Raw genomic sequence first — 27,342 nt, 5'->3', positions numbered from 1 at the left:
TTTTAAGCCAGAGGAGATTGAAAAGAAGAGATTTCAAATTACCAAGTCTCTGACAGGGAATATCAGAGCAGACATATGCACAAATACCAACTTTGAGGCAAAAGGAATCATATAGCTAATAATTTGGGCAACTGTGATGAGGAGGAGTGGTTGAATCAACTGATAACTGCGATTCTGTTAGAAGAATTGCATGCGGTGAGGTCGGCTGTTATCTTAGAAACTTTATTACCTCTGTCTTCCATCGAACTGGAATGGCTCCAGGCTCATGCAAGTAGTGTGTGTGCAGTACTGTGTAGCGGTGTACACTGACCTGTTCTTTGTATTAATTGTGGTACAGATTTCCTCTGTGGATAGGGATGTTCTCCGGTAAGCTGTCGTCACTCTGCAAGAGTTACCTTGCATATACTATAACTGCAGAGGTATTGAAGTAAATAAAGAGATGACATTAAAGGATGCGATGATCTTGTCTTCAGGAACTGAGTTGCTTGATGAGGAATAGGAATTCCACACTGTTCAATGCAGTGTGAATAGTAGTATTTACTAGTGGTGTTAGTTAACGGGCGACAAAATATGTCGCCCGTTTATTAATGCCATTGTTGTTGGAGAATTGTAGCAACAGACAATAGGTCTTAAAGGAATGCCTCACTTGTGCACTTTTGGTAGGCCATAGGACTGTGGGAGCTGGCAGCCCATTGTGTGCAATTGCCAACGTGTGGAATTGGAAATCTTCCCGGGCTTGAACCAATCACTGACTAACTTATTCGCCTTTGATTCTAATAATCCCAATATTCTGATGGGAGGGTCCTGCACCGGTTCATAGACATTAGGATCAAGTGGAAAAGAGAGAGAGCCGTACTTAGATATTCAGGACAATCCATCACAACCGTATGATACCCCTTGTCAGCTGTTAGGACGACAATGTCGTTCCTGTAGAATTAAGGGCTGCATGTTGGCATTGGTTATGATTAGGGGCAGCAGGGTGCATGCGCTGAAGAATAGAAACTGTCTTGAAGCGAATTTTGTTATCAGTCTCTTCGGGGAGGCAGGTCAAGGATGCCTCTACCCCAATGGTGAGTTGTGTGATAGGAGGTCTAGATGGTAGAATAGCAAACGTTATACCGAAAGTGAGGAGTTTGGTCTGGTTGCCAGATAATTGTTTGCTGCTTGGGTTTAAGACAATGTGAGCATTGTCTGCTGGGGGATCCTTGTGGGATTTGGAAGAGTGAACTTCTCAGAGTAGGTCAGTGAACTTAAGCTGTTGGCGCGAGCAGTAAGTATTAGATACGCGGCTAGCCTGGGAACAAAGGGTGTGAATTAGGTTTGGAAAGGGTAACAGAGAAACCAAACCACCGAGTTCCTGGATGTCTGGACTTATTGACCGTGTCTCTCTACAGTTCTAGGTGTAGGTAGCCGAATAATACTCTCAAGGTTTGAAGGCCAAAGTTAAAACAGGTGCTCTTCGTGCGGGCATGGTTGATGGTTGCCTTATAGAAAAAGCCCTTAGAGGTGATGCAACGTGACTTGCCTCGATGTGCGAAGCGGAGGTTCTCCTTATTTCCCGCTATCAAGAAAAAAATTTTCTGAAGATCCTCTGTAACGCTGTATGTATGCTGGCCATAGTTAGAACAAATAAAATAAAAGGGGACTGCCACTGGGTTCCATAGATAAGAAATAATAATTCAGTTTACAAAGTATGATCAGTGTATTAAGTATTTAATAAATTGTTAATGGAAGCTTTTAAGATAATGAATCTTTTCTTGTTGCTGGTACAGGCTGCGTATATTGGCTGACTGCCAGCATTTGTCACATTGTAACACTACAGACTCCAAGATTGGGTGTAGTTGTACACCTCTATTACAGTTTAAAACGGAACAAACAGATACCACAGATGGCAATAGTAGTAGTAGTAGTTTAATTTTATCATGAATCATAGAGTCCTGAGCTGGATATCACCAGCTCAGGACTGAGCTGGTGATATCCAGGGTCCTGAGCTGGATATCACCATTCTTGTCTTTCTTGGTGATTCCTTTCTACTTCTCTCTTTCTCTCTCAGGGTAACTGGGGATTTTTTTTTTTTTTTTGGCTGGTGCAGCATAAGCCTCAGGCTTCCTTGTACCCTATGGCTATTAATAATAATAACAATAATAATCCTGAAAAATTAAACTCTTCTTCTGGGACTCAAAGACAATCCTTGATTAACTTCTTGACAATCCTTTATCAGTCATTATCCAGCACCAGATATTGATTGATTAAATTTATTGGAGTCTTCTTAGAATAGTAATGATATCAAGTACTAATGATATCAAGAGTAGGAGACCAGCAGAATTGCTTAACAAGTACAGGTCACTGTTGAAAAAAAGCCGTGAAGTAGGGTTGAATTTGAAAGTGTCTGCAATTCTGCCCAGACACGATAGGAGGGAGTATATGATGAGAGCCTTGTCGATCAGTTCGGCCCTGGAAAGATTGTGCAAGGCTCAAGGGGTAGAATTTTTTTCAGCCTGGACTGTACTTGTTAACAGGAGAGATTGCTTCTACAGGGATGGGATACACTTAAATAGAAAGGGTGCAAGAATATTTGCTTATGCTATCGAGGCAGTGTTAGGTGGGTCGGAAAACTGCTAGCTTGGGGGGAGACAGACTAATGGATTAACAGTAGCCACTGGCAGAGGTGAAAGAGATTCTTGCACTGCTTCTATTGGAATGAGTAGAAGCCTGAAAAACAAGATGCAGGATATTTCAGAGACTGCTGGAAGTCATTGCGGTACGAGTAAACACATGGGTTGTGTTTGGGTAGCTAAGAATAGAAACAGGTGCATGTATACTTGCGTGTACACCAATCCTAGGAGTTTAGTAAATAAATTTTATGCATTTGAGGTATTGCTCAAAACATCAAAGGCAGATATTGTTGGGATATCAGAGACGTCGTGTCACAAAGATATAAGGAATGCAGAACTGGAATTTGGGGAGTACAATGTGTATAGAAAGGATAGGCAGGACAGGAGGGGAGGAGGGGTTATGCTATTAGTTAAAAAACACATAAAATCCAAGGAAGTGAAGCCAGTCGACATTGATGGACAGGGCAGTGTCGAGTCAGTTTGGTGTGACTTAAGCATTGGGAGATCAAAATTGAGAGTAGGAGTGTGCTATAGGCCTAATGACTCTGATGAGTATAATAAGATACTGTACAGGGAAATAGAATGGGCCAGTAAATCAGAGAGTCTTATAATGGGGGAATTTAATTTCCCAGATATTGACTGGAATTTGTGGGTTGGTCACTCACACATTAGCAGGGCTTTTGTGGATTTATTGGATGATTGTTTTCTACACCAGCATGTTCGGGAGGCAAATAGAGGGAGTAATACTCTTGATCTGATTATCAGTAGTGATTTTTCATGCATTCGGAATCTGCAGATAAAGGAATCACTGGATGGCAGTGATCACAGTGTGCTGAAGTGGGATTTACTCAAGGAGGTAACTACCATCAGAGGTAAAGGGAAGGGTTTTTGCTTTCGTAAAGGCGACTATGATGATCTGAGACAGTATTTAAATTCTATACAGTGGGACCAACTGATGATGTTACCAACAGCAAATTCAAAATGGGAAGTATTCAAGGAACTAATCTTGGAAGCTACCAGGCTTTACATACCAACCAAGAAATATTGTTCAAGGTTCAGGCCTAAATGGTTGTCAGATGGACTAATGAGACAAATGGCAGAGAAGAAAAATGCATGGGATACATACAAATTAATGGGTGACATGGAAGCCTATGATAGATATAAGTTGGTCTGCAATCAAGTCACAAAGGAGATTAGGCAGGCAGATTATGAGAAATCCTTGGCAAAGGATGCAAAGAAAAACAGAAAAGAATTCTTTACCTATTTAAACTCAAGAAGGAAAGGGATGAATCAGATTGGTCCACTGGATGTTGATGGTTCAACAGTTGAGGATCCAGCTCAGGTGGCTAACAATCTAAACGAGTATTTTGCATCTACATTCACACATGAGGAGTTATTCAGGAAGGGGAATGTCGTAGGTGAAGTAAACATTGGCAGTGAGCTAGATGATTTTCTAATAACAGAGAGGAAAGTGGAGGAGAAATTGTTGAGGATAAACATAAAAAAGGCACCCGGGGTGGATGGGATCTATCCAGTTATATTAAAGGAGGCAGCAAAGGAAGTAAGCAAACCCCTAGCCATAATTATGAGAGCTTCTTTGGACTCAGGGGAGGTACCCATGGACTGGAGATGTGCAAATGTAACCCCAATTCACAAAGGAGGATCAAAGGCTGACACAAGTAATTATGGACCTGTTAGTTTAACTACGGTTCCAGGAAAATTAATGGAGACACTGGTTAAAGAAGCACTGCAGGATCATCTGCACAAGAATTCAGTTATAGCTCAGACACAGCATGGTTTTGTTAAGGGAGGTCTTGTCTGACCAATTTGATTGGATACTATGATGTAGTCACAAAAGAACTGGATGCAGGGAATAACTTTGATATTATATATTTGGATCTTAGAAAGGCTTTTGATACTGTTGCGCATAGAAGACTGCTGCACAAATTGGAGAAGTGTGGCATTGGAGGCAAATTGCTGCTATGGATAAAGGGATGGTTGAGTGGCAGAAGACAGAGAGTGGTAATCAATGGACACTGCTCAACGTGGACTAATGTTATTAGTGGAGTTCCTCAGGGTTCAGTGTTGGGTCCATTGTTGTTTTCTGTATTTATAAATGATATTGATGATGGTGTATCAGGCTTAATGTCCAAGTTTGCAGACGATACCAAGGTTGGCAGGGTTGTTAAGGACACTACTGATACTATGCTGCTGCAACAGGATCTGGAAAGGTTGAGCAGATGGGCTGAGAGGTGGCAAATGAAGTTTAACATTGACAAATGTAAAGTACTACATATGGGAAACAGTAACCCCAGAGCAACGTATCAACTCTGTGGTACTACACTGACAGTGGTAGAGAATGAAAAGGACCTGGGGATAATTGTGCAGGCAGATATGAAGTTCTCTGAGCAGTGCAGACGAGCTGCAAGAGTAGCTCATGGTGTCTTGTCGATGATATACAGGAATTTTTCTAGCAGGGACAGGGATGTGATTATTCCCTTGTATAAGGCATTGGTCAGGCCACACCTTGAGTACTGTATACAGGTCTGGAGGCCTCATTTCAAGAAGGATGTAGAGCTGCTGGAACGAGTACAGAGAAGGGCAACAAGATTAGTGAATGGAACAAAGGGTTGCATTTACGAAGAAAGGCTTAAGTTTTGCAAATTACAGAGCCTGGAGACTAGGCATCGGCGAGGTGATCTGATTGAGGTGATAAGGCTTTGAATGGCTTGAGCATGCTCAATGCCGATGGGATTCTTCCTCTTGCTCAGAATAATCACCTGAGAGGGCATAAATTCAAATTGAGGAAGGACGGATGTCGGATAGATGTGCGGAAATTTGCCTTTGGCCAGCGGGCAGTTGGTTTGTGGAATAGACTCCCATCGCTTGTTGTTGAAGTTGATAGCCTAAACAAATTTAAGGCTCAGCTGGACAGGTATTTCGAACCAACGGAGGGGTGAAATGGGAGTTGTGGTTGGTTTTTTTTTTTTTTTTTTTGGCTGATGCTGAATAAGCTTGCTTTCTTGCATCATATGCCTCTACTAATACTAATGCTAAGTACAGGTCACTGTTGAAAAAAAGCCGTGAAATAGGGTTGAATTTGAAAGTGTCTGCAATTCTGCCCAGACACGATAGGAGGGAGTATATGATGAGAGCCTTGTCGATCAATTCGGCCCTGGAAAGATTGTACAAGGCTCAAGGGATAGAATTTTTTTCAGCCTGGACTGTACTTGTTAACAGGAGAGACTGCTTCTACAGGGATGGGATACACTTAAATAGAAAGGGTGCAAGAATATTTGCTGATGCTATCGAGGCAGTGTTAGGTGGGTCGGAAAACTGATAGCTTGGGGGGATACAAGGACTAATAGTTTAACAGTAGCCGTAGGCAGAGGTGAAGGTGATTCTTGCACAACTTCTATTAGAGTAAGTAGCGACCTGGAGCGAGGGGTGTTGGGGGTTTCAGGGACGGATGGCAGTCATCGTGAAACAGGTGGGTATATGGGATATGGGATAGAGTAATTAAGAATAAGAATAGGTGCATGTATACTTGCATGTATACCAATGCTAGAAGTATAGTAAATATATTTGATGAATTTGAAGTGTTGGTCAAGACATCAAAGGCGGATATTGTTGGGATAGCAGAGACGTGGTGTCACAAAGATATAAGGAATGCAGAACTGGAATTTGGCGAGTACAATGTGTACAGAAAGGATAGACAGGATAGGAAGGAAGGAGGTGTTATGCTGTTAATAAAGAAAAACATAAAATCAAAAGAAGTGCATCCAGTTGATATAGATGAACAGTGCACTGTTGAGTCAGTTTGGTGTGACATAAGCACTGTGAAACAAAAATAAGAGTAGGAGTGTGTTATAGGCCTAATGACTTGAATGAGTACAATGAACAATTGTACAGAGAAATAGAGTGGGCTAGTAAATCGGAATGTCTTATAATGGGGGATTTTAACTTCCCAGATATTGACTGGAACTTGTGGGTTGGGCACTCACACACTAGTCAGACTTTTGTGGATTTATTGGATGATATTTTTCTGCAGCAGCATGTTCGAGAGGCAACCAGAGAAAGTAATACTCTTGATCTGGTTATCAGCAGTGATCATTCATGTATTAGTAAAATTGAGAGTAGGAGTGTGCTATAGGCCTAATGACTCTGATGAGTATAATAAGAAACTGTTCGGAGAAATAGAGTGGGCCAGTAAATCAGAGAGTCTTATAATGGGGGATTTTAATTTCCCAGATATTGACTGGAATTTGGGGGCTGGTCACTCACACAGTAGCAAGGCTTTTGTGGATTTATTGGATGATTGTTTTCTACATCAGCATGTTCGGGAGGCAACTAGAGGGAGTAATACTCTTGATTTGATTATCAGTAGTGATTCTTCATGCATTCAGAATCTGCAGATAAATGAACCACTTGGTGGCAGTGATCACAGTGTGCTGAAGTGGGAGTTACTCAAAGAGGTAACTACCATTAGGGGTAAAGGGAAGGGGTATTGCTTTCGTAAAGGCGACTACAATGGACTGAGACAGTATTTAAATTCTATACAGTGGGATCAACTGATGATATTGCCAACAGCAAATTCAAAATGGGAAGCATTCAAGGAATTAATCGTGGAAGCTACTAAAAGATTTATACCTATTAAGAAATATTGTTCAAGGTTTAGGCCTAAATGGTTGTCAAATGAACTAATGAGATTCGTAACAGAGAAGAAAAATGCATGGGATGCATATAAATTATCAAGCGACTCAGAAGCATATGGCAGATATAAGTTAATTTGTAATCAGGTCACAAAGGAGGTTTGGCAGGCGAAGGCAGATTACGAGAAATCCTTGGCAAAAGATGCTAAGAAAAACAGCAAGGATTTCTTTACTTATATAAACTCTAAAAGGAAGGGGATGAATCTGATCGGTCCACTTGTCATCGATGGTTCGACTGTTGATGATCCTGCTCAGATAGCAAACAAACTGAATGAGTATTTTGCATCTACATTCACATGTGAGGAATTATTAAGGTTTGAAAATGGCAGAAGGTTATCAAATTGTAGCAGGATACTTAATGATTTTGTAATAACCGAGAGCAAAGTGGAAGAGAAATTGTTGAAGTTAAACGTAAGAAAAGCACCTGGGGTGGATGGGATCTATCCAGTTATATTAAAGGAGACGGCAAAGCAACTAATCAAACCCTTAGCCATAATTATGAGAGCATCCTTGGACTCAGGGGAGGTTCCCACGGACTGGAGATGTGCAAATGTATCCCCAATTCACAAAGGGGGATCGAAGGGTGACACAAGTAATTACAGACCAGTTAGTTTAACTTCTGTTCCGGGTAAAATAATGGAGTCGCTGGTTAAGGATGCATTGCAGGATCATCTAGACAAGACTGCAGCAATAATTCAGACACAGCATGGGTTTGTTAAGGGAAAGTCTTGTCTGACAAATTTGATAGGATATTATGATGTGGTTACAAAGGAACTGGATGCGAAAAATAATTTTGATATCATATATTTGGATTTCAGGAAAGCTTTTGACACTGTTGCGCATGGAAGACTATTGTACAAATTGGAGCAGAATGGTATTAAGGGTAAGTTGCTACAGTGGATAAAAGGATGGTTAAGTGGGAGAAGACAGTGGGTGGTAATCAATGGGTGCTGCTATTCTTGGACTAATGTTATTAGTGGAGTCCCACAGGGTTCGGTGTTAGCTCCACTGTTGTTTTGTATATTTATCAATGATATTGATGCAGGTATATCAGGCTTAATGTCGAAGTTTGCAGATGATACAAAGGTTGGCAGGGTTGTTAATGACAGTAATGGCAGTGTGCTACTGCAACAGGATCTAGATAATTTGGGCAGATGGGCTAAGAAGTGGCAACTGAAGTTTAACCTTGACAAATGCAAAGAACTGCATATGGGTAGAAGTAACCCCAGAGAAACGTACCAACTGTGTGGTACTACACTTAAGGTGGTAGAAAATGAAAAAGACCTGGGAGTAATTGTGCAGGCAGATATGAAGTTTTCTGAGCAATGCAGATAGGCTGCCAGGGCAGATCATGGGGTTTTGTCAATGATATATAGGAATTTTGCTAGCAGGGAAAAGGAGGTGATTATCCCTCTGTATAAGGCAATGGTCAGGCCACGGCTTGAGTACTGCGTACAGGTCTGGAGGCCTCATTTTAGGAAGGATGTAGATTTACTTGAGCGTGTACAGAGAAGGGCAACAAGATTGGTGAGGGGAATGAAGGGATCCTCTTACCAAGAGAGGCTTAAGTTCTGCAAATTGCAGTGGCTGGAGACTAGGCACCTGTGCGGTGATCTGATTGAGGTATATAAGGCCTTGAATGGGTTGAGCACACTGAATTCTGATGGGATCCTTCCACTTGTTCAGATTACGAATCTAAGGGGGCATAAATTCAAATTAAGAAAAGACAGATGTAGAATGGATGTGCGGAAATTTGCCTTTAGCCAGCAGGTGGTTAATTGCTGGAACAAACTTCCATCTGTCGTTGTGGAAGTTGATAGGTTGAATAAATTTAAGGAGGAACTGGACAGGCATTTGGAGGGAATGGTGTGATTTTTTTTTTTTTTTTTTTTTGGCTGATGCTGCATAAGCTCATACATTTGGTTTCTTGCATCACATGCCACTTCTACTACTACTAATAAACAGACATAAGAGAACTTTCTCAAAAATCAGTTATCACAAAATATTAATATCATACGTTCATTTTTGTCACAAAAACTATAATTATTTTTATTATGAGAATAAATAGAAAAAAGTGTAAATTTGGTGGCATATGGAATTAATCTATAAGGTTTATATTTCTCTGTTATTAATACATCCTCTTTCTTGTCTGCGTAGTCTTTTACAGAGTTTCCCAAACTTTTTCGATTCATGGCGCCCTTAGTGTCTCAATTTTTTCACGGCACCTTTAGTGCCTAAGTATTGTTTTCCTGGCACCTCCAGTACAAAAGAAATAATTAACAGTTCTATTTGTTAAATTGTTTGGTCCAAGCAACTTACTAAGTAATGTTGAAACTGTGATAATGCTAAGACTGTGACCTACCTCGAGCTAGTATTTCGACCGTGTCCGACAGATGTCAAGTATCGCAGAACCCCTGTGAATTCGCTGCCACACACCTTGGTACCACGGTGCACAGTTTGGGGACCGCTGATCTATCGTATTTAGTTCAATTCAACATTTATTTATATTAAGTTTTTTTTTTTAAATAAATGAAACAATTTTCTTTTAGCCACATACTAAAGGTGCTCGAATTGATGTGTCTATAAATGAATGCTATGATGGATCATATGCTGGAAATCCCCAAGATTTGTATTCACAAGCTGGATTTGCTTTCAGTCGAACAGGACCAGTACGTCGTACCCCAGTCACTCACATCATGGTGTGTCGGTGAGTGGTTTAATTTTTTTAGAATACTAATTAAGTATTTAGTACTATGTATATATATATCTTAAAATATTTTATGTATAAAAAATTGTAGGTAGAACGCATGAAGGAGATTTATATACAGGGTGATTCACTACCAGTGCAACAAACTTACAGGAGGTGTAGGGGACACTAAGACGAATCGGAATCACATAGCATTAGAGGGTCCGAAATGCCTTCGTGATGCAGGAGGTCACGTGAACAAAGAAGCAAAGAAAAAGAACAGAAACAGCAAATCGTTAGTGTAACAGAAATCATTTTAATGACAAGTTTTACATTGGCAAAAAGCCATGCTACAGAAGGTGTTCGAAAGTTCGACCAGAAGCGGTCACACAGGCTTCACAGCGCCGCCGCATGGAATCCCAAACGTTCTGTAAGATTCGTGGCGTCTCGAATCTCCCTGGCAGCTACAGAGATGCGAGCGACTAGGTCTTCAACTGAATCAACGGTGGTTATCGTACACCAATGTCTTCATTTGACCCCAGCAGACGAAGTCCAGGCATGATAGGTCCGGCGATCTAGCAGGCCAATGAACCGGACCACCACGACCTATCCAATGCTGTCCAAATGTAACACTTAGGTGTTGGCCGATGTCATTGGTGTAATGTGCGGGAGCCCCATCATGCTGGAACCACCATGGGGGTTCTCCAAAGCCCACAAATGGGTGTTTTGTTGTTGAAGGTTCCCTCTATTGATACTTGCCTCATCCGAGAATAATACGGACACAGCAAATGCGCTGTCTTCCGTACTCTGTTGAAGAAACCAAGTAGCAGAAGTCCTCCGGAGTGGATAATCCACAGGCTCCAATGATTGGACGCGGTGCAGATGGTATGAACTCATTTGGTTTGTTGACAGTATCCTCCATACAGTGGATTGGGAAATACATAATCGTTGGCCTATCGCTCGAGTACTCGTACTCGGATTGCCTTCTGCAAGACGTAGGACATTCTCCTCATTGTCTGGCGTCCTTGTCGTTCTCTCTCGATTCATGGTACCTCTCATGAAACAACCAGTCTCACGTAACCTTCTGTGCATACATGCGAAAATCGTATGATGAGGAGCACGCCTGTGCGGGAAACGTTCCTGGTACAAGCGCAGAGTGGCGCGCCCATTACAGTCAGCATCTCCATATGTGAGGTGCATGTCGGCCAGTTCAAAATTTGAATACTCGTCTATCCTAATGCCTCGGGAACTGGTTCGCAAATGCCGAATTCCAGCGGGATCGCTGTTCACGCAACCTCCCGTTCAATGCCCTCTACCGCATGATGAAGGCATTTCGGACCCTGCAATGCTATGTGATTCCGATTCGTCTTTGTATCGCCTACACCTCCTGCAGGTTTGTCGCACTGGTAGTGAATCACCCTGTATGCCCACAGCTAACCCTCGCTAATCCTGATTAGTGAAGCAAAAGATATTCCTAAAAGACAAAATAAACTTAGAAAACAAATAAATGTAAAAAAAAAAATATATATATATATATATATCACTTTAGAGCCTTTATTTAAAAACCATAAAAAGGCAATACATTTATCCATCGATAGAAGACTCGGGAGTTGTACAGTAGACTCTTGATTTACCAGGATTGGATTAACTTCAAGATTCTAAAGTAAAAAATTAAATAAATAAATATCCTATTGAATATCATAAAATTCAAATAATAAAGATGGCATGTCTTGAACCAATGGGATTTACACTACATTTGCTTACTCATTTACAATATGTGTTAAAGTGTCCACATGACTCTCCATGCCTTTTATCAGCTGATATACCATGATTGTTTGGATTCTTCTCAGCATATTGGGATTTACAGTGGCACAAACCTTGGTAATTCTCTTCCTAAGCTGAAGATCTCAGATTTTTACAGCATATACCTGTGCCTTCAGGAATTCCCTATCATTAAATTCACCCACCAGTTCCCTCTGGGTCCATCCCTGACAACCACTGAGGAGGACTATCTCCACCCAGTGTTAATGTCATTTTTCACCTGTAAAGAAAAACATGTTTTTACCATTGGTTCCAAACTTTTGGGACACCCTGCAAATCAATGGATATAAACAGATGTTTTGGAAGCCATAAATAAGTGATAAGAAGTGGCATTATAAGTCCTGATTGGGAGATGAATGTACCTATCATCCCACAACCTCTGCTGTCTTCACACCTGCTGCTCAAAAATCATTGGAAAGAGAACATGTGTTTAGTTTGTTTTAGTAAGTTGCATGGATTGTTGTGTTCCCTTCCACCAAAAAAAGACAAGTTTTGTTTCCTTATTTATGCCAGGAGTGTCCATTTTTTTATAGTAAATATTTTTTTTTGTTTAGAAATCGTGAAAATGATAGGTACACAAAAAAAAATTGTTTTGAATTGAACAAAAACTCGAAATTATTCAAACGTTTGAAAACGGTGCATCTATTAAATCTTTAATGAACCATTATAACGTTGGTAACCAAACGATACACGACATCGTAAAAAATAAAGAGAGACTTAGATTTTGCAGGCATATCTGAAAGCGTAAAAGGCATAACTATCAGAAAAACGATGAAACAGTCTACATACGGTGCAAGGACCTTCACAAGGTAATGGTGTTATGGTTTAGCCAACAATTATATAAATCCATAGTGTATAAAATATGTTAACTTATGTATATAAGTTAACTGTGTGTGTGTGTGTGTGTGTGTGTGTGTGTGTGTGTGTGTGTGTGTGTGTGTGTGTGTGTGTGTGTGTGTGTGTGTGTGTGTGTGTGTGATCGAATTAATCCAAAAGTTAAATAGTGAAATAAAAATTACTGAAATATATATTAAAATAAATAAAAAAAATAATAGAAAAAGCTAACATCATTTTATGTTATTTTATTTGGTTCAGTTCATTTTCACCCTACTGGTTAGCCATGCTACTGGCAATATTCGATTTTACTTTAGCTTATATATATATATACCTACACACAGTAGACTCTCGATTTTCCGGGAGAGATGGTAAAAAAAAAAAAAAAAAAAAAATTTTTTTGATTATCCGGGTTTGTTTCCTGGATAATCCAAAAATGCAGTAAGTCCCCGACATACGTTCCAGAACTTCTTCCGTAAGTCAAATTTTCGGTAACTCGGGAATGACTAATAAAATATTGCTACTGTATCCGTGATATCCCAAAAAAAAAAAAAAAACCACATAATATCATCAGGACAATGAAGAAAGATAGTATAGTTATATATTTTTCAATTAGTTAGTAATATATTTTTAATTAGTTCAATTAATAACTTTATCTGGGGGACAACGGTGAAGTAGCCGGAGTGGCACATGTTGTTGTACTATAAAAACTGATATGTATTTCTTAGCTTTGGTAATCATAGTTGACTTCATGGTGCCGATCCCTTCCACTTCTCTTATTGTCTTTGTCCTTTATTATTGTGTTCACTGCTGACAACGACAAATCTGAATTCTACACAATAATTGTTAATCTTCGACCATTTTCAAACATTCTTATTTTAATTTTCTGATCTGAATCGTTTGCTTTTCTTTTTTTGATAGATTTGCTAGTACCACTGTCATTTATTCTTTTAGTCAGCACCATGATAGTTGTCAAAATGAAATCTGTAAAGAACTTCACGTGGTTAATGCGAAAACACACTATTATCACCCCCCGCAATCTCACATTTTGCTAAAACACATTTCTGGAGGTCACTACGATAAAACAATAAAATCAGTTTGGGCTTTCTGTTAGTGCAATTCATTATAAATGGGTAGTAAACTCGATCGTATTGCATTTGCGATAATACCGATAGCTGGAATTCTGTGTGATTTTATATTATTATTATGGTGAAGTGTGTGTTGCCTTCACTGAAATCTTCAGTCATATAAAAACAAAACTAAATACATTTTAAGAATCTTCTCTTCATTCTTGTTTTTAAGCTTTATTATTATTATTATTATTAATAGCCATATGGTTCAAGGAAGCCTAAAACTTATGCTGCACCAGCCAAAAAAAAAAAAATTCCCGAGTTACCCTATGAGTGAGAGAGAGAGAGAGAGAGAGAGAGAGAGGGAGAGTCATCTCTCTTCTGCAATTTGTGCGTGCCGTGATCATCACTATCGATTGCTTGGTATTATTATTTTACTGTTTTAAATTTTACAATCCTAAAAAAGAAGGGAAAAAAATCGAATGAAAAAAATTTAACATAATTCCAAAGTTACGTGAATCGGAGACTTACTGTATACAAAAATATCCAGCAACCTACGTAAAAAATATGGCGATAAAAAAAAAAAACTTGAGAATGTGCTGTACTCAGTCTAACTAGGTTATAATGAACCCGGAAATAACAAGATCGTGGCTGTAATGAGCAAAAAGCCATAATGGTTTTAAATTATGCGTATTCCCATACAATCGCTCGCTATTATAATTAGTATACTGCGCTGATATACCGAACAAATTTTTGTATGCCTTCTTAATTGCTCGGGTAGTCGAAAAAACCCAATTCTTGGAATAGACGAAAATGAAAAGTGTGACTTAGCTTTATGACCACCTACCTCAGATTATCAGCCGATTTATGACCTTGTTCTTCCGCAGACAGGGGGCTATACAATACTGCATTGGAGTTCCGTTTGTTGCATTACCCTATTTAAAGATGGTCTTGTATTTTGAACCACAAATTTCTTTTTCGACTTCTAAGAATTTTGGAAATGGGAATTCTAGGAAATTTGTATTCATTTCGGACTTCTAAGAACGTTGTAAGCATTATGGGACATTCTAAGAATGTTGTGCGCATTTCGGGACTTCTACGAACTTTGTATGCATTTTGGACTTCTTAGAACTTTGTATGCAGATCACTTTATTGTTTTAAAGTAAAATCAGTTAGAAACAAAGCCTTCCTTCTGGAACTTCTCTACTAACAAAAAAAAAAATGTCTCTCGATTCGCGAAAAAGTCGAAATTATTTATAAGTTAGAACGTGGTGAAAAAATGTTGAAGTGCGTAAAAAGTTTTCTTTGTCATTTTCAAGTGTATCGATATTGTGGAAGGGGGCTTAGAGGGGAACGGGTATCCTGTGTGTTATCAGACACTCAGCCTAAAACACTGATGGATCCAATATCTCTCTATTACAGATTTAGGAGAAGTCCGGTTGGCCTGCCTCCCTAAAATCCACTCATGCACACCTTCTCGATGGTAAGCCCTGTTACGTCACTTAGGTGGCAACGAACGTGTAGAGTGGTTCTCTTCCAGACGCCTGGTCAGCGTGAAGAGGAAAAGACCAAACCCTCCAGCATATGAGAGGACAACAATACAAATGGCCCTCAGTCCCCAGCAGCTTTCACTCTCCCTCTTACGGCAGCGAGAGGATCAGAGTGGAAGCAGAGGGTGCTAAGAATCTCTGGGTATGACCAGGCTGCCATGCACGGAAATTGAACTTGGCCTGTTATAACGTGCGATCACTCATCGGTGAAGACAGGATATTAGAGCTGGAAAAGGAATTAGAAATGTGAATTGGAATATCATCGGTTCGGCTGAAACAAGAAGAAGAAATGAATCACTTATAAGTTTATCAAGTGGAAATCTGCTGTACACTAATGGAAACAGTGAAAGGAGTGAAGGTGGAGTTGGGTTTCTGGTCTATAAAGATTTTAAAAACAACATTTTGGAATTCAAAAGTACATCACCAAGGGTGTCAAGACTAATATTCAAGATTTCTAAGAGGTACAAGCTAAAGATTATAATGATTTACGCACCAACATCGAGCCATGATGATGAAGAGGTTGAAGAAATGTACACTGAAATTGAGAGTCTTCTAGATGAGCAGAAAACCCACTACACTATTATTATGGGGGACTTCAATGCTAAGGTTGGAAAAAGGCAAAACAGCGCAGAAAGAGGAACTATGGGAAATTTTGGAATTGGTGAAAGAAATAAAAGAGGTGAAAGACTTGTGGAATTTGCAGAATCTCAAGGACTGTCAGTAATGAACACTTTTTTCAAGAAAAGGGTGAACAGAAAGTGGACATGGAAGAGTCCAAATGGATTAACAACTAATGAAATCGACTTCATCCTCACTAACAGAAGATATATTGTGAATGATGTTACCGTCCTGAATCAGGTAAATGTTAGAAGTGATCACAGAATGGTAAGATGTACACTTGATATAGATGTAGGAAAGGAAAGGAAAAAACTGACTCGAGTAAATAATACAAAGGTCTTTGAAATAACAGAGGAGGAGAAAAAGCAGTATGTACTGGAACTTAAGAACAAGTTTGAGCTTCTGCAGACTGCTCAGGACCAAGATATCGACGAGGAATATTACAACTTTCTGAAAGTGATAAAGCCCAAGAAACCTATAGGGAAACAGAAATCCAAAGAAGAAAAAATTAGTCACGAAACACTTGTCATGATGAACCAAAGACGACAAATGAAGAGCAAGAAAAACACTGACAGGGAGAAAATTGAGTATACTGAGTTATGCAAAGCCATTAGAAAGAGACTCAGAGAGGACATAAGAAGATTTAACACAAGAAAAGTAGAACAATCATTAAGGGAAAACAAAGGATTTAAATCAGCAGCCATGAGCAGTAATACAGAAAGACAAATGATACTGAAACTGAAAAATAGCGATGGTGTACTTATAAACAGCAGAGAAGGCATAATTCAAATAGCAGAAGACTACTATAGATAATTATACAAGGAGCGAGGGAATGATACCAGCAGTGGGGAAGATGGATTGCAAAGTAGCAACACATACGACATACCCGATATTCTTCCTGATGAGGTAGAACATGCATTGAAGAAAATGAAGAATCGGAAAGCCCCGGGGGAAGATGAAGTTACTGTAGAGTTGCTAAAATTGGGAGGAAGAGACATAACACAAAAACTGGCAAGGCTCTTCACAAAGTGCATTAGAAAAGGTGTGGTGCCTAAGCAGTGGAATAATGCAATCATAGTTTTGCTGCATAAGAAAGGAGATAAATCAGAAATTGGAAATTATAGACCAATTAGCTTGTTACCCCACATCTACAAGTTGTTCACAAGGGTCATTACTAACAGATTAGAAAGAATACTTGATGAGAATCAACCAAAAGAGCAAGCTCGCTTTAGGACAGGATTCTCAACTATGGATCACCTTCACGTAATATCACAGCTAATGGAGAAAGCAAATGAATACAAAACACCATTATGCCTGGCATTTGTGGATTATGAAAAGGCATTTGACTCCATACAGCATAAGGCAATGTTTCGGGCACTGGAAAGACAAGGCATAGATATTCCATATATTATGATTTTGAAGAAAATATATGAGAATGCTACATCCTATATTAGACTAGACAACGACAGTAGCAAATTTAAAATCGAGAAAGGAGTTCGACAAGGAGACACAATATCTCCGAAGCTGTTTACTGCTGCCCTTGAGGAAGCTTTCAAAAGATTAGACTGGTCGCAGAAAGGAGACAATGTGAACGGAGAGTACCTAAACCATTACCGATTTGCAGATGACATTGTGGTCATAAGCCACGATCCCAAAGAATTAGAGGAAAATCTTAATCAGTTATGCACAGTTAGTAAGGATTTTGGACTAAAGATGAATATGGCTAAAACAAAAGTAATGATGAACAAGTATGCCACGGAAAGGGAAATAATGATTGAAGGAGCAGTAATTGAAAAGGTGGAGTCATATACTTATCTGGGACAAGTTATTAGCTCTAATAATGATAAATGGCTGGAAGTCAAGAGAAGAATAAATTTTGGATGGATAGCATTCAGGAAATATAGTCACATACTGAAGAGCAATATCCCAGTTTGTCTGAAATGTAAAATAATGAATCAATGTATACTCCCCACCATGACTTATGGAAGTGAAACCTGGGCACTCACCAAAAGAATGGAAGAGAAGCTAAGAACTACACAGCGAAGAATGGAACGAATTATATTGGGAATCAGACTGTTAGATAAGAAGAGAAACACATGGATTAGGCAGCAAACTCAAGTAAAGGACATTCTTATCAAAACTAAAGAACTAAAATGGTCTTGGGCAGGACACATAGCTCGAAGACATGATGACAGATGGACTAAGAAAATAACAGAATGGTACCCAAGAGAAGCTAGAAGAAAACCTGGAAGACAAAGGCGGAGATGGATAGATGAAATTCATGAGTTTTTGAGTAGTAAATGGATGGCCAGTGCTCAAAACAGAAGGAAGCGGAAAGTTGCTGGAGAGGCCTTCATCCTGCAGTGGATTGAAAATGGCTGATGATGATGATTGTGGAAGAATAAAGATGTTTACATATCTCCACTGGAAAAGAACATAACCGAAAAGGTAAAAAAATTTTTTTTTCAAAGTGCGAGGTTACAAACGTTGACGAAGCATTAGCAGAGGCATATGATGCGAGAAAGCAAGTTTATGCAGCATCAGCAAAAAAAAATAAAAAAAAAGACACTCCCATGTTACCCCTCCATACGTTAGAAATACCTGTCCAGCTGGGCCATAAATTTATTTAGGCTATCAACTTCCACAACAAGGGATGGAAGTCCATTCCCCCAACCAACTACCCACTGCTAAAAGGCAAATATCCTACATCTGTCTTTCCTCAATTTGAATTTATGCCCTTTCAAGTGATTATTCTGAGCAAGTGGAAAAATCCCATCGGAATTGAGCATGCTCAAACCATTCAAGACTTCATACACCTCTATCAGATCACCTCGCCGGTGTCTACTCTCCAGACACTGTAATTGGCAAAACTTAAGCCTTTCTTCGTAAGAGCAACCCTTTGTTCCATTCACTAATCTTGTTGCCCTTCTCTGTACTCATTCCAGCAGCTCTACATCCTTCTTGAAATGAGGCATACAGACTTGTATACAGTACTCTAGATGTGGCCTGACCATTACCATATACAAGGGAATAATCACCTCCTTATCCCTGCTAGAAAAATTCCTGTATATCATTGACAAGACACCATGAGCTACTCTTGCAGCCCGTCTGCACTATTCAGAAAACTTCATATCTGCATGCACAATTACCCCAGGTCCTTTTCATTCTCTACCACTGTCAGTGTAGTACCACAGAGTTGATACGTTGCTCTGGGGTTACTGTTTCCCATATGTAATACTTTACTTTTGTCACTGTTAAACTTCATTTTTCCCCTCTCAGCTCATCTGCTCAACCTTTCTAGATCCTGTTGCAGCAGCATAGCATCCTTAAAACCCTGCCAACCTTTGTATCATCTGCAAACTTGGACATTAAGCTTGATATACTATCATCAATATCATTTATAAATACAGAAAACAATAATGGACCCAACACTGAACCCTGAGGGACTCCACTAATAACATTAGTCGACGACGAGCAGTGTCCATTGATTACCACTCTCTGTGTTGTCCCTCACAACCATCTCTTTATCCATAGCAGCAATTTGCCTCCAATGCCACACTGCCCCAATTTGTGCAGCAGTCTTCCATGCGCAACAGTATCAACAGCCTTTCTAAGATCCAAATATATAATATCAAAGTTATTCCCTGCATCCAGTTTTTTTGTGACTGCATCATAGTATCCAATCAGATTGGTCAGGCAAGACTTTCCCTTAACAAAACCATGTTGTGTCCGAGCTATAACTGATGAATTGGCTCGATGATCCTGCAGTACTTCTTTAATTGGTGCCTCTATTAAGTTTTCTGGTACAGAAGTTAAACTCACAGGTCTGTAATTACTTATGTCAGCCTTTGATCCTCCTTTGTGAATTGGGGTCAAATTTCCACAGTCTATAGGTACCTCGCCTAGTCCAAGAAGCTCTCATAATTATGGCTAAGGGTTTGCTTACTTCCTTTGCTGCCTCCTTTAATATAACTGGATAGATCCCATCCACCCCAGGTGCCTTTCTTGTGTTTATCTTCAACAATTTCTCCTCCACTTTACTCTCAGTTATTACAAAATCATCTAGCTCACTGCCAGAGTTTAATTCTCCTCTGGCATTCCCCTTGCTCAATAACTCCTCATGTGTGAATGTCGATGCAGAATATTCATTTAGTTTGTTAGCCACCTGACAGGATCCTGAACTGTTGAACCATCAATATCTAGTCGACCAATCTGATTCATCCCTTTCTTCTGGGGTTTACATAGGTGAAGAACTATTTTCCGTTTTTCTTTGCATCCTTTGCCAAGGATGCAAAGAAAAATGATGGAAGAAAGCAAGCTTTTTCAGCATCAGCCAAAAAAAAAAAAAAAAACACAACCACTACTCCCATTTCACCCCTCCGTTCGTTCGAAATACCTGTCCAGCTGAGCCTTAAATTTGTTTAGGCTATCAACTTCAACAACAAGTGATGGAAGTCTATTCCACAAACCAATTGCCCGCTGGCTAAAGGCAAATTTCCGCACATCTCTCCGACATCTGTCCTTCCTCAATTTGAATTTGTGCCCTCTCAGGTGATTATTCTGAGCAAGAGGAAGAATCCCATCGGCATTGAGCATGCCAAAGCCATTCAAAGCCTTATACACCTCTATCAGAATACCTCGCCGATGCCTAGTCTCCAGACTCTGTAATTTGCAAAACTTAAGCCTTTCTTCATAGGAGCAACCCTTTGTTCCATTCACTAATCTTGTTGCCCTTCTCTGTACTCGTTGCAGCAGCTCTACATCCTTCTTGAAATGAGGCCTCCAGACCTGTACACAGTACTCAAGGTGTGGCCTGACCAATGCCTTATACAAGGGAATAATCACATCCCTATCCCTGCTAGAAACATTCCTGTATATCATTGACAAGACACCATGAGCTACTCTTGCAGCTCGTCTGCACTGCTCAGAGAACTTCATATCTGCCTGCACAATTATCCCCAGGTCCTTTTCATTCTCTACCACTGTCAGTGTAGTACCACAGAGTTGATACGTTGATCTGGGGTTACTGTTTCCCATATGTAGTACTTTACATTTGTTAAACTTCATTTGTCACCTCTCAGCCCATCTGCTCAACCTTTCCAGATCCTGTTGCAGCAGCAGCATAGCATCATTAGTGTCCTTAACAACCCTGCCAACCTTTGTATTGTCTGCAAACTTGGACATTAAGCTTGATATACCATCATCAATATCGTTTATAAATACAGAAAACAACAGTGGACCCAACACTGAACCCTGAGGAACTCCACTAATAACATTAGTCCACGTTGAGCAGTGTCCATTTATTGCCACTCTCTGTCTTCTGCCCCTCAACCATCCCTTTTTCCATAGCAGCAAGGACGAACTTTTTTGCAAAAAAAAATCGATGTAAAATAATGTAAGTCAATGTGTACGTTCCAGGCTTCACCTAAAATTGACATGAGTAATATAATAGCATTATATTTAAAGCTCTGAAATGAATGTTATGAATGTAAAAACAGTAATTTTATGAATATAAATCAGTGAAATGTAGTACAATAGAAGATAACGAAATTAAATTTAATTTAATCAAAAAAATGAAATTTGCACATTTACTTTGATATGTTCGAAGACAACCTAAAGTTTTTTTTTAAGTGCCAGTGTAAGGCCTCTGCATTGATCTTTTTTGACAGTGGCGTAATGCAGAGATTTGATTTCTGATAAGTCCCTTTTTTTGAAGAAAGCATGCCTGTTGTTGAGATTTCCTCTTTCTTTCTTTCTTTGAGAATCTCAGAATGTGGGGGTAATGGATACAGTTACGTTCATTTTCACTTTCGCACTTCGCTCCCAGTTGTGGTCAAGCTCATCAGTGAGGGTTTCCATGGCTGAAAGGATGGTCTGTATATTGCTTGCATTCATAGATTTAGAAGTGACTCTTCATCCTTTTCGTTATCCTCCTCTTTCTGTTGACTAAATTCCTTGGCCAATTCTGCCAGGTAAGTGGTGTTCGGTGGCATGTAAACAACATTGGCGGCAAGTGCAGATGCCTTAGCATCTGTACTTACTTTGAGATTTTAATCACATGAACCATCCCTTGCTACCTAAAAATGTCACTATTGAGGCTAGTAGGAGCCAGACGTGTTCAAAGCCGCTAAATGGATTTTTCTTATTTATTGATTTGAAATTATTGTTTTTCTAAAACTTTTGATTTAAATTTAGTAGTATAGCATTATTTTGTGATTTTCTGATTAATCTGGTGTATTTATTCCTTACTCAGCCTTGTAATTGCATAAAAGTATTGGTAAGGGTATCAAATCCACGTGTTACAAGTTGCAACTCCGCTGAACGAGAAGTTTCTTAGCTATATTTAGCCGCTTTATTGAATATTTTTTACATCAAATTATTTTCTGTAAGCAGCTTATAGACCTAGTAAGGATCGTTAGTTTATTCTGAAATTAGACAGCGAGATTTGAAAGTTAATTAATACTTAAGTGTCCGTAGATTTGCCGTTCGTAACTTGCCGCCTTTGTCATACGATTCGTTATATACCGAACTAGGTAGCATTAGTATAGTATAGGTTATAATATTGTCAGTTGATTGGTAGAATCTATTAAACTTGTTGAACTTCGTTGTCAGTTAAATTGTACTTTTAACTCAATACATATAACGACTTAGATTACAAACGTAACAATTAATTAATACATAACTTATACGGAAGTTATATAAAGGGAACTCGTAGATAACTAATACTTGACACGGAAAAATATATATACCGTTATAACTGTGTTGGGATACAAGTTTAGGGTTATTATTTTGAACTGAAAATTATATTTTATTGAAATTTCAATTTCAGTTCAAAAGGCTCAAGCTAATGGAAGTACCGTGGCTCAGTGGAGAACTGAGGGGGGCAGTTGCCTTCTGAATCACAGCCTTTTAAAATGCACTACTTGCATGTTGTTTGTGCAGCATTCAGGTACGGGAAGTGATATTGCCATGGGGAATGTCTTTGTGTGTGGGCGATGCAAGGAGTGTATCGAAATCAGGCAACAACTCAGCGTTGTTATGGGCCTATATGACGGCTTGAAGGACAGGGAGGATGCCCTCGAAGTAACTAAATTGAGGGACCCATCAAGCTCTCAGCTGCCCACATCAACACCAGAACTTGCACTTGGTCATCACACAACACCGCGGCAAGCCCCAAGGCAGAATGTGCTGGTCCCACAGGAACTAGTAGTTCTTGATGACTCTATTGTCAGAGAAATGGGGAACATGCTTTGTAAAAAGGATAGGTGGAACAGGACCAGGGTATATCTGCCAGAGGCAAAGGTTGAAGACGTTGTAGAGCGGATATCATTTTTTAAGGGCACAAAAGGTGATATAGTTGTACACATTGGCACTAATGATAACAAGAGTAGGAGACCGGCAGAATTACTTAACAAGTACAGGTCACTGTTGAAAAAAAGCCATGAATTAGGGTTGAATTTCAAAGTGTCTGCAATTCAGGCCAGACATGATAGGAGGGAGTATATGATGAGAGCCTTGTCGATCAGTTCGGCACTGGAAAGATTGTGCATGGCTCAAGGGGTACAACTTTTTTCAGCCTCGACTGTACTTGTTAACAGGAGAGACTGCTTCTACAGGGATGGGATACACTTAAATAGTAAGGGTGCAAGAATATTTGCTGATTCTATCGAGGCAGTGTTAGGTGGGTCGGAAAACTGCTAGCTTGGGGGGAGACAAAGACTAATAGATTAACAGTAGCCACTGGCAGAGGTGAAAGAGATTCTTGCACTGCTTCTATTGGAATGAGCAGAAGCCTGAAAAACAAGATGCAGTATATTTCAGAGACTGCTGGGAGTCATGGCTGTACAAGTAAACACATGGGTTGTGTTAGGGTAGCTAAGAATAGAAACAGGTGCATATATACTTGCTTGTACAGCAAAGCTAGGGGTTTAGTAAATAAATTTGATGAATTTGAGGTATTGCTCAAAACATCAAAGTCAGATGTTGTTGGGATATCGGAGACGTTGTGTCACACAGATATAAAGAATGCAGAACTGGAATTTGGGGAGTACAACGTCTACAGAAAGGATAGGAAGGGAGGAGGGGTTATGCTATTAGTTAAGAAACACATAAAATCCAAGAAAGTGAAGCCAGTCGACATCGCTGGACAGTGCAATGTCGAGTCAGTTTGGTGTGACATAAGCATTGGGAGATCAAAATTGAGAGTAGGAGTGTGCTATAGGCCTAATGAGTATAATAAGAAACTGTACAGGGAAATAGAGTGGGCCAGTAAATCAGAGAGTCTTATAATGGGGAATTTTAATTTCCCAGTTATTGACTGGAATTTGGGTGCTGGTCACTCACTAGCAAGGCTTTTGGGGATTTATTGGATGATTGTTTTCTAAATCAGCATGTTCGGGAGGCAACTAGAGGGAATAATACTCTTGATTTGATTATCAGTAGTGATTCTTCATGCATTAAGAATCTGCAGATAATGAACCACTAGGTGGCATTGATCACAGTGTGCTGAAGTGGGATTTACTCAAAGAGGTAACTACCATTAGGGGTAAAGGGAAGGATTATTGCTTTCGTAAAGGCGACTACGATGGACTGAGACAGTATTTAAATTCTATACAGTGGGACCAAGTGTTGATGTTACCAACAGCAAATTCAAAATGGGAAGCATTCAAAGAAATTATCTTGGAAGCTACTGGGCTTTACATACCAACTAAGAAATATTGTTCAAGGTTTAGGCCTAAATGGATGTCAGATGAACTAATGAGACATATGGCAGAGAAGAAACATCATATGATAGATACAAATTAACACGTGACACAGAAGCCTATGATAGATACAAGTTGATCTGTAAACAAGTTACAAAGGAGGTTAGGCAGGCGAATGCAGATTACGAGAAATTTTGGCAAGGGATGCAAAGAGTTCTTTACTTATGTAAACTCTAGAAGGAAGGGGATGAATCAGATTGGTCCACTTGATATCGATGGGTCAACTGTTGAGGATCCTGCTCAGGTAGTTAACAAACTAAATGAATATTCTGCATCGACATTCACACATGAGGAGTTATTCAGTGAGGGGAATGCCAGAGGTGTGTTCAACTCTGGCAGTAAGCTACAGAATCTTGTAATAACTGAGAGTAAAGTGGAGGAAAAATTGTTGAAGATAAACACAAAAAAGGCAGCAAAGGAAGTAAGCAAACCTTTAGCCATAATTATGAGATCTTCCTTGAACTCAGTGCAAATGTGATCCCAGTTCACAAAGGAGGATCAAAGGCTGACACAAATAATTATAAACCTGTGAGTTTAACTTCTGTTCCAGGAAAATTAATGGAGGCACTGGTTAAAGAAGCACTGCAGGATCATCTAGACAAGACTTCAGTTATAGCTCGGACACAGCATGGTTTTGTTAAGGGGAAGCCTTGCCTGACCAATTTGATTGGATACTCTGCAGTCACAAAAGAATTGGATGCAGGGAATAACTTTCATATTATATACTTGGATCATACAAAGGCTTTTGATACTGTTGCACATGGAAGACTGCTGCACAAATTGGAGCAGTGTGGCTTTGGAGGCAAATTGCTACTATGGATGAAGGGGTGGTTGAGGGGGAGAAGATAGAGAGTGGTAATCAATGGACACTGCTCATCATGGACTAATGTTATTAGTGGAGTCCCTCAGGGTTCAGTGTTGGGTCCACTATTGTTTTCTGTATTTATAAATGATATTGATGATGGTATATCAAGCTTAATGTCGAAGTTTGCAGACGATACAAAGGTAGGCAGGGTTGTCAAGGACACTACTGACACTATGCTGCTGTAATAGGATCTGGAAAGGTTGAGCAGATGGGCTGAGAGGTGGCAAATGAAGTTTAACATTGACAAATGTAAAGTACTACATATGGGAAACAGCAACCCCAGAGCAATGTATCAACTCTGTGGTACTACACTGACAGTTGTAGAGAATGAAATGGACCTGGGGGTGGTTGTGCAGGCAGATATGAAGTTCTCTAAGCAGTGCAGACAGGCTGCAAGAGTAGCTCATGGTGTATTGTCAATGATATATAGGAATTTTTCTAGCAGGGATAAGGAGGTGATTATTCCCTTGTATAAGGCAATGGTCAGGCCACACTGTATACAGGTCTGGAGGCCTCATTTCAAGAAGGATGTAGAGCTGCTGGAATGAGTACAGAGAAGGGCAACAAGATTAGTGAATGGAACAAAGGGGTGCTCTTACGAAGAAAGGCTTAAGTTTTGCAAATTACAGTGTCTTGATTCCAGGGACCAGCGAGGTGATCTGATAGAGGTGTATAAAGCCTTGAATGGTTTGAGCGTGCTCAGTGCTGATGGGATTCTTCCTCTTGCTCAGAATAATCACCTGAGAGGGCATAAATTCAAATTGAGGAAGGACAGATGTAGGATAGACTTGCGGAAATTTGCCTTTAGCCAGAGGGTGGTTGGTTGGTGGAACAGACTTTCATCCCTTGTCGTGGAAGTTGATAGCCTAAATAAGTTTAAGGCTCAGCTGGACAGGTATTTCGAACGAATAGACGGGTGAAGTGGAAGTGGTTTTTTTTTTTTTTTTTTTTTTTTTGGATGATGCTGCATAAGCTTGCTTTCTTGCATCAAATGCCTCTACTAATGCTAATGTCTAATCGCCACCCTCTTGCTTCTTAAAAATCTTCAAAAATGTCAGTTCTATCAACTTGAGCCAACGGATTTTTTTATTTATTTTAAGACATCCATCGACAATGGCAATTTCTCCATTTTTCCTAAAAGTTTCCTTCTGCTATAACTCACTTGCATTGCACTTACTATCATAGCATGTTGCATTGGTTGTTTTATTTTATGTGCATTTTTCTTTATGGTACTCATAGCCAACGAAGGCAATATCATATTTCTACACACATTAGGATATGTCTGACCATCTTCCATTCCACGAATTAGCTCCATCTTTTTTCCAACATGATAGACCTCTTACTTTTTTTTTTTTTTTTTGCGACACTTTCAACTGCACTTCTCTTAGTAGAGATCATGGCTCTTATTATATTAATGTAATCAACCATTTTTAATTAAGAGTCACAAAATGACACTGTAGAATAGTCGCCCAACAATAGTACGCAAACAAGCGAACTAAGTGGTCCTCTCCTCTTAACTTCGGTCAGCTCATCCCTGATTGGCTTAGATGGTAGGTAGAGGATAACTTTCATCTCTGATTAACCGTGCTGTTTATTATTTACATATCCAAATACTGAGTTATGGCTCCCATAGTATTAAAGGGGTTCCATTCCAAAGTATGAAATATATAAGAAAAACTAGTCTTAAATTTCGTCTATGTATGTATTATAGGTACCTTCATAATATGACTATGTACACAGACAGTACTTTGTGAAATGCAAGCATAAGGCATTGAAATGAAAATAAAAAACAATTTAATATTAAATGTA

At 39.5% G+C, this 27,342-nt stretch overlaps 1 protein-coding gene across 1 annotated transcript in view; it reads left to right on the top strand.

Moving 5' to 3' along the window:
* The window catches only part of Su(z)12 (Polycomb protein Su(z)12), a 953,568-nt gene that overhangs the window by 688,250 nt on the left and 237,976 nt on the right, over window positions 1-27,342 (top strand). The window contains exon 11 of the mRNA XM_090377077.1: window positions 9,877-10,034. Within this exon, the coding sequence (XP_090233203.1) occupies window positions 9,877-10,034 (158 nt within the window). The remainder of the gene's footprint in view (window positions 1-9,876; window positions 10,035-27,342) is intronic.

The sequence above is a fragment of the Mastigoproctus giganteus genome, chromosome 7 (genome assembly GCF_048544385.1).
Source record: "Mastigoproctus giganteus isolate SK-2022 chromosome 7, ASM4854438v1, whole genome shotgun sequence".
NCBI lineage: Eukaryota > Metazoa > Arthropoda > Arachnida > Uropygi > Thelyphonidae > Mastigoproctus > Mastigoproctus giganteus.
Note: the sequence above shows the minus strand (reverse complement) of the source record. Positions and strands in the feature narration are given on the sequence as shown.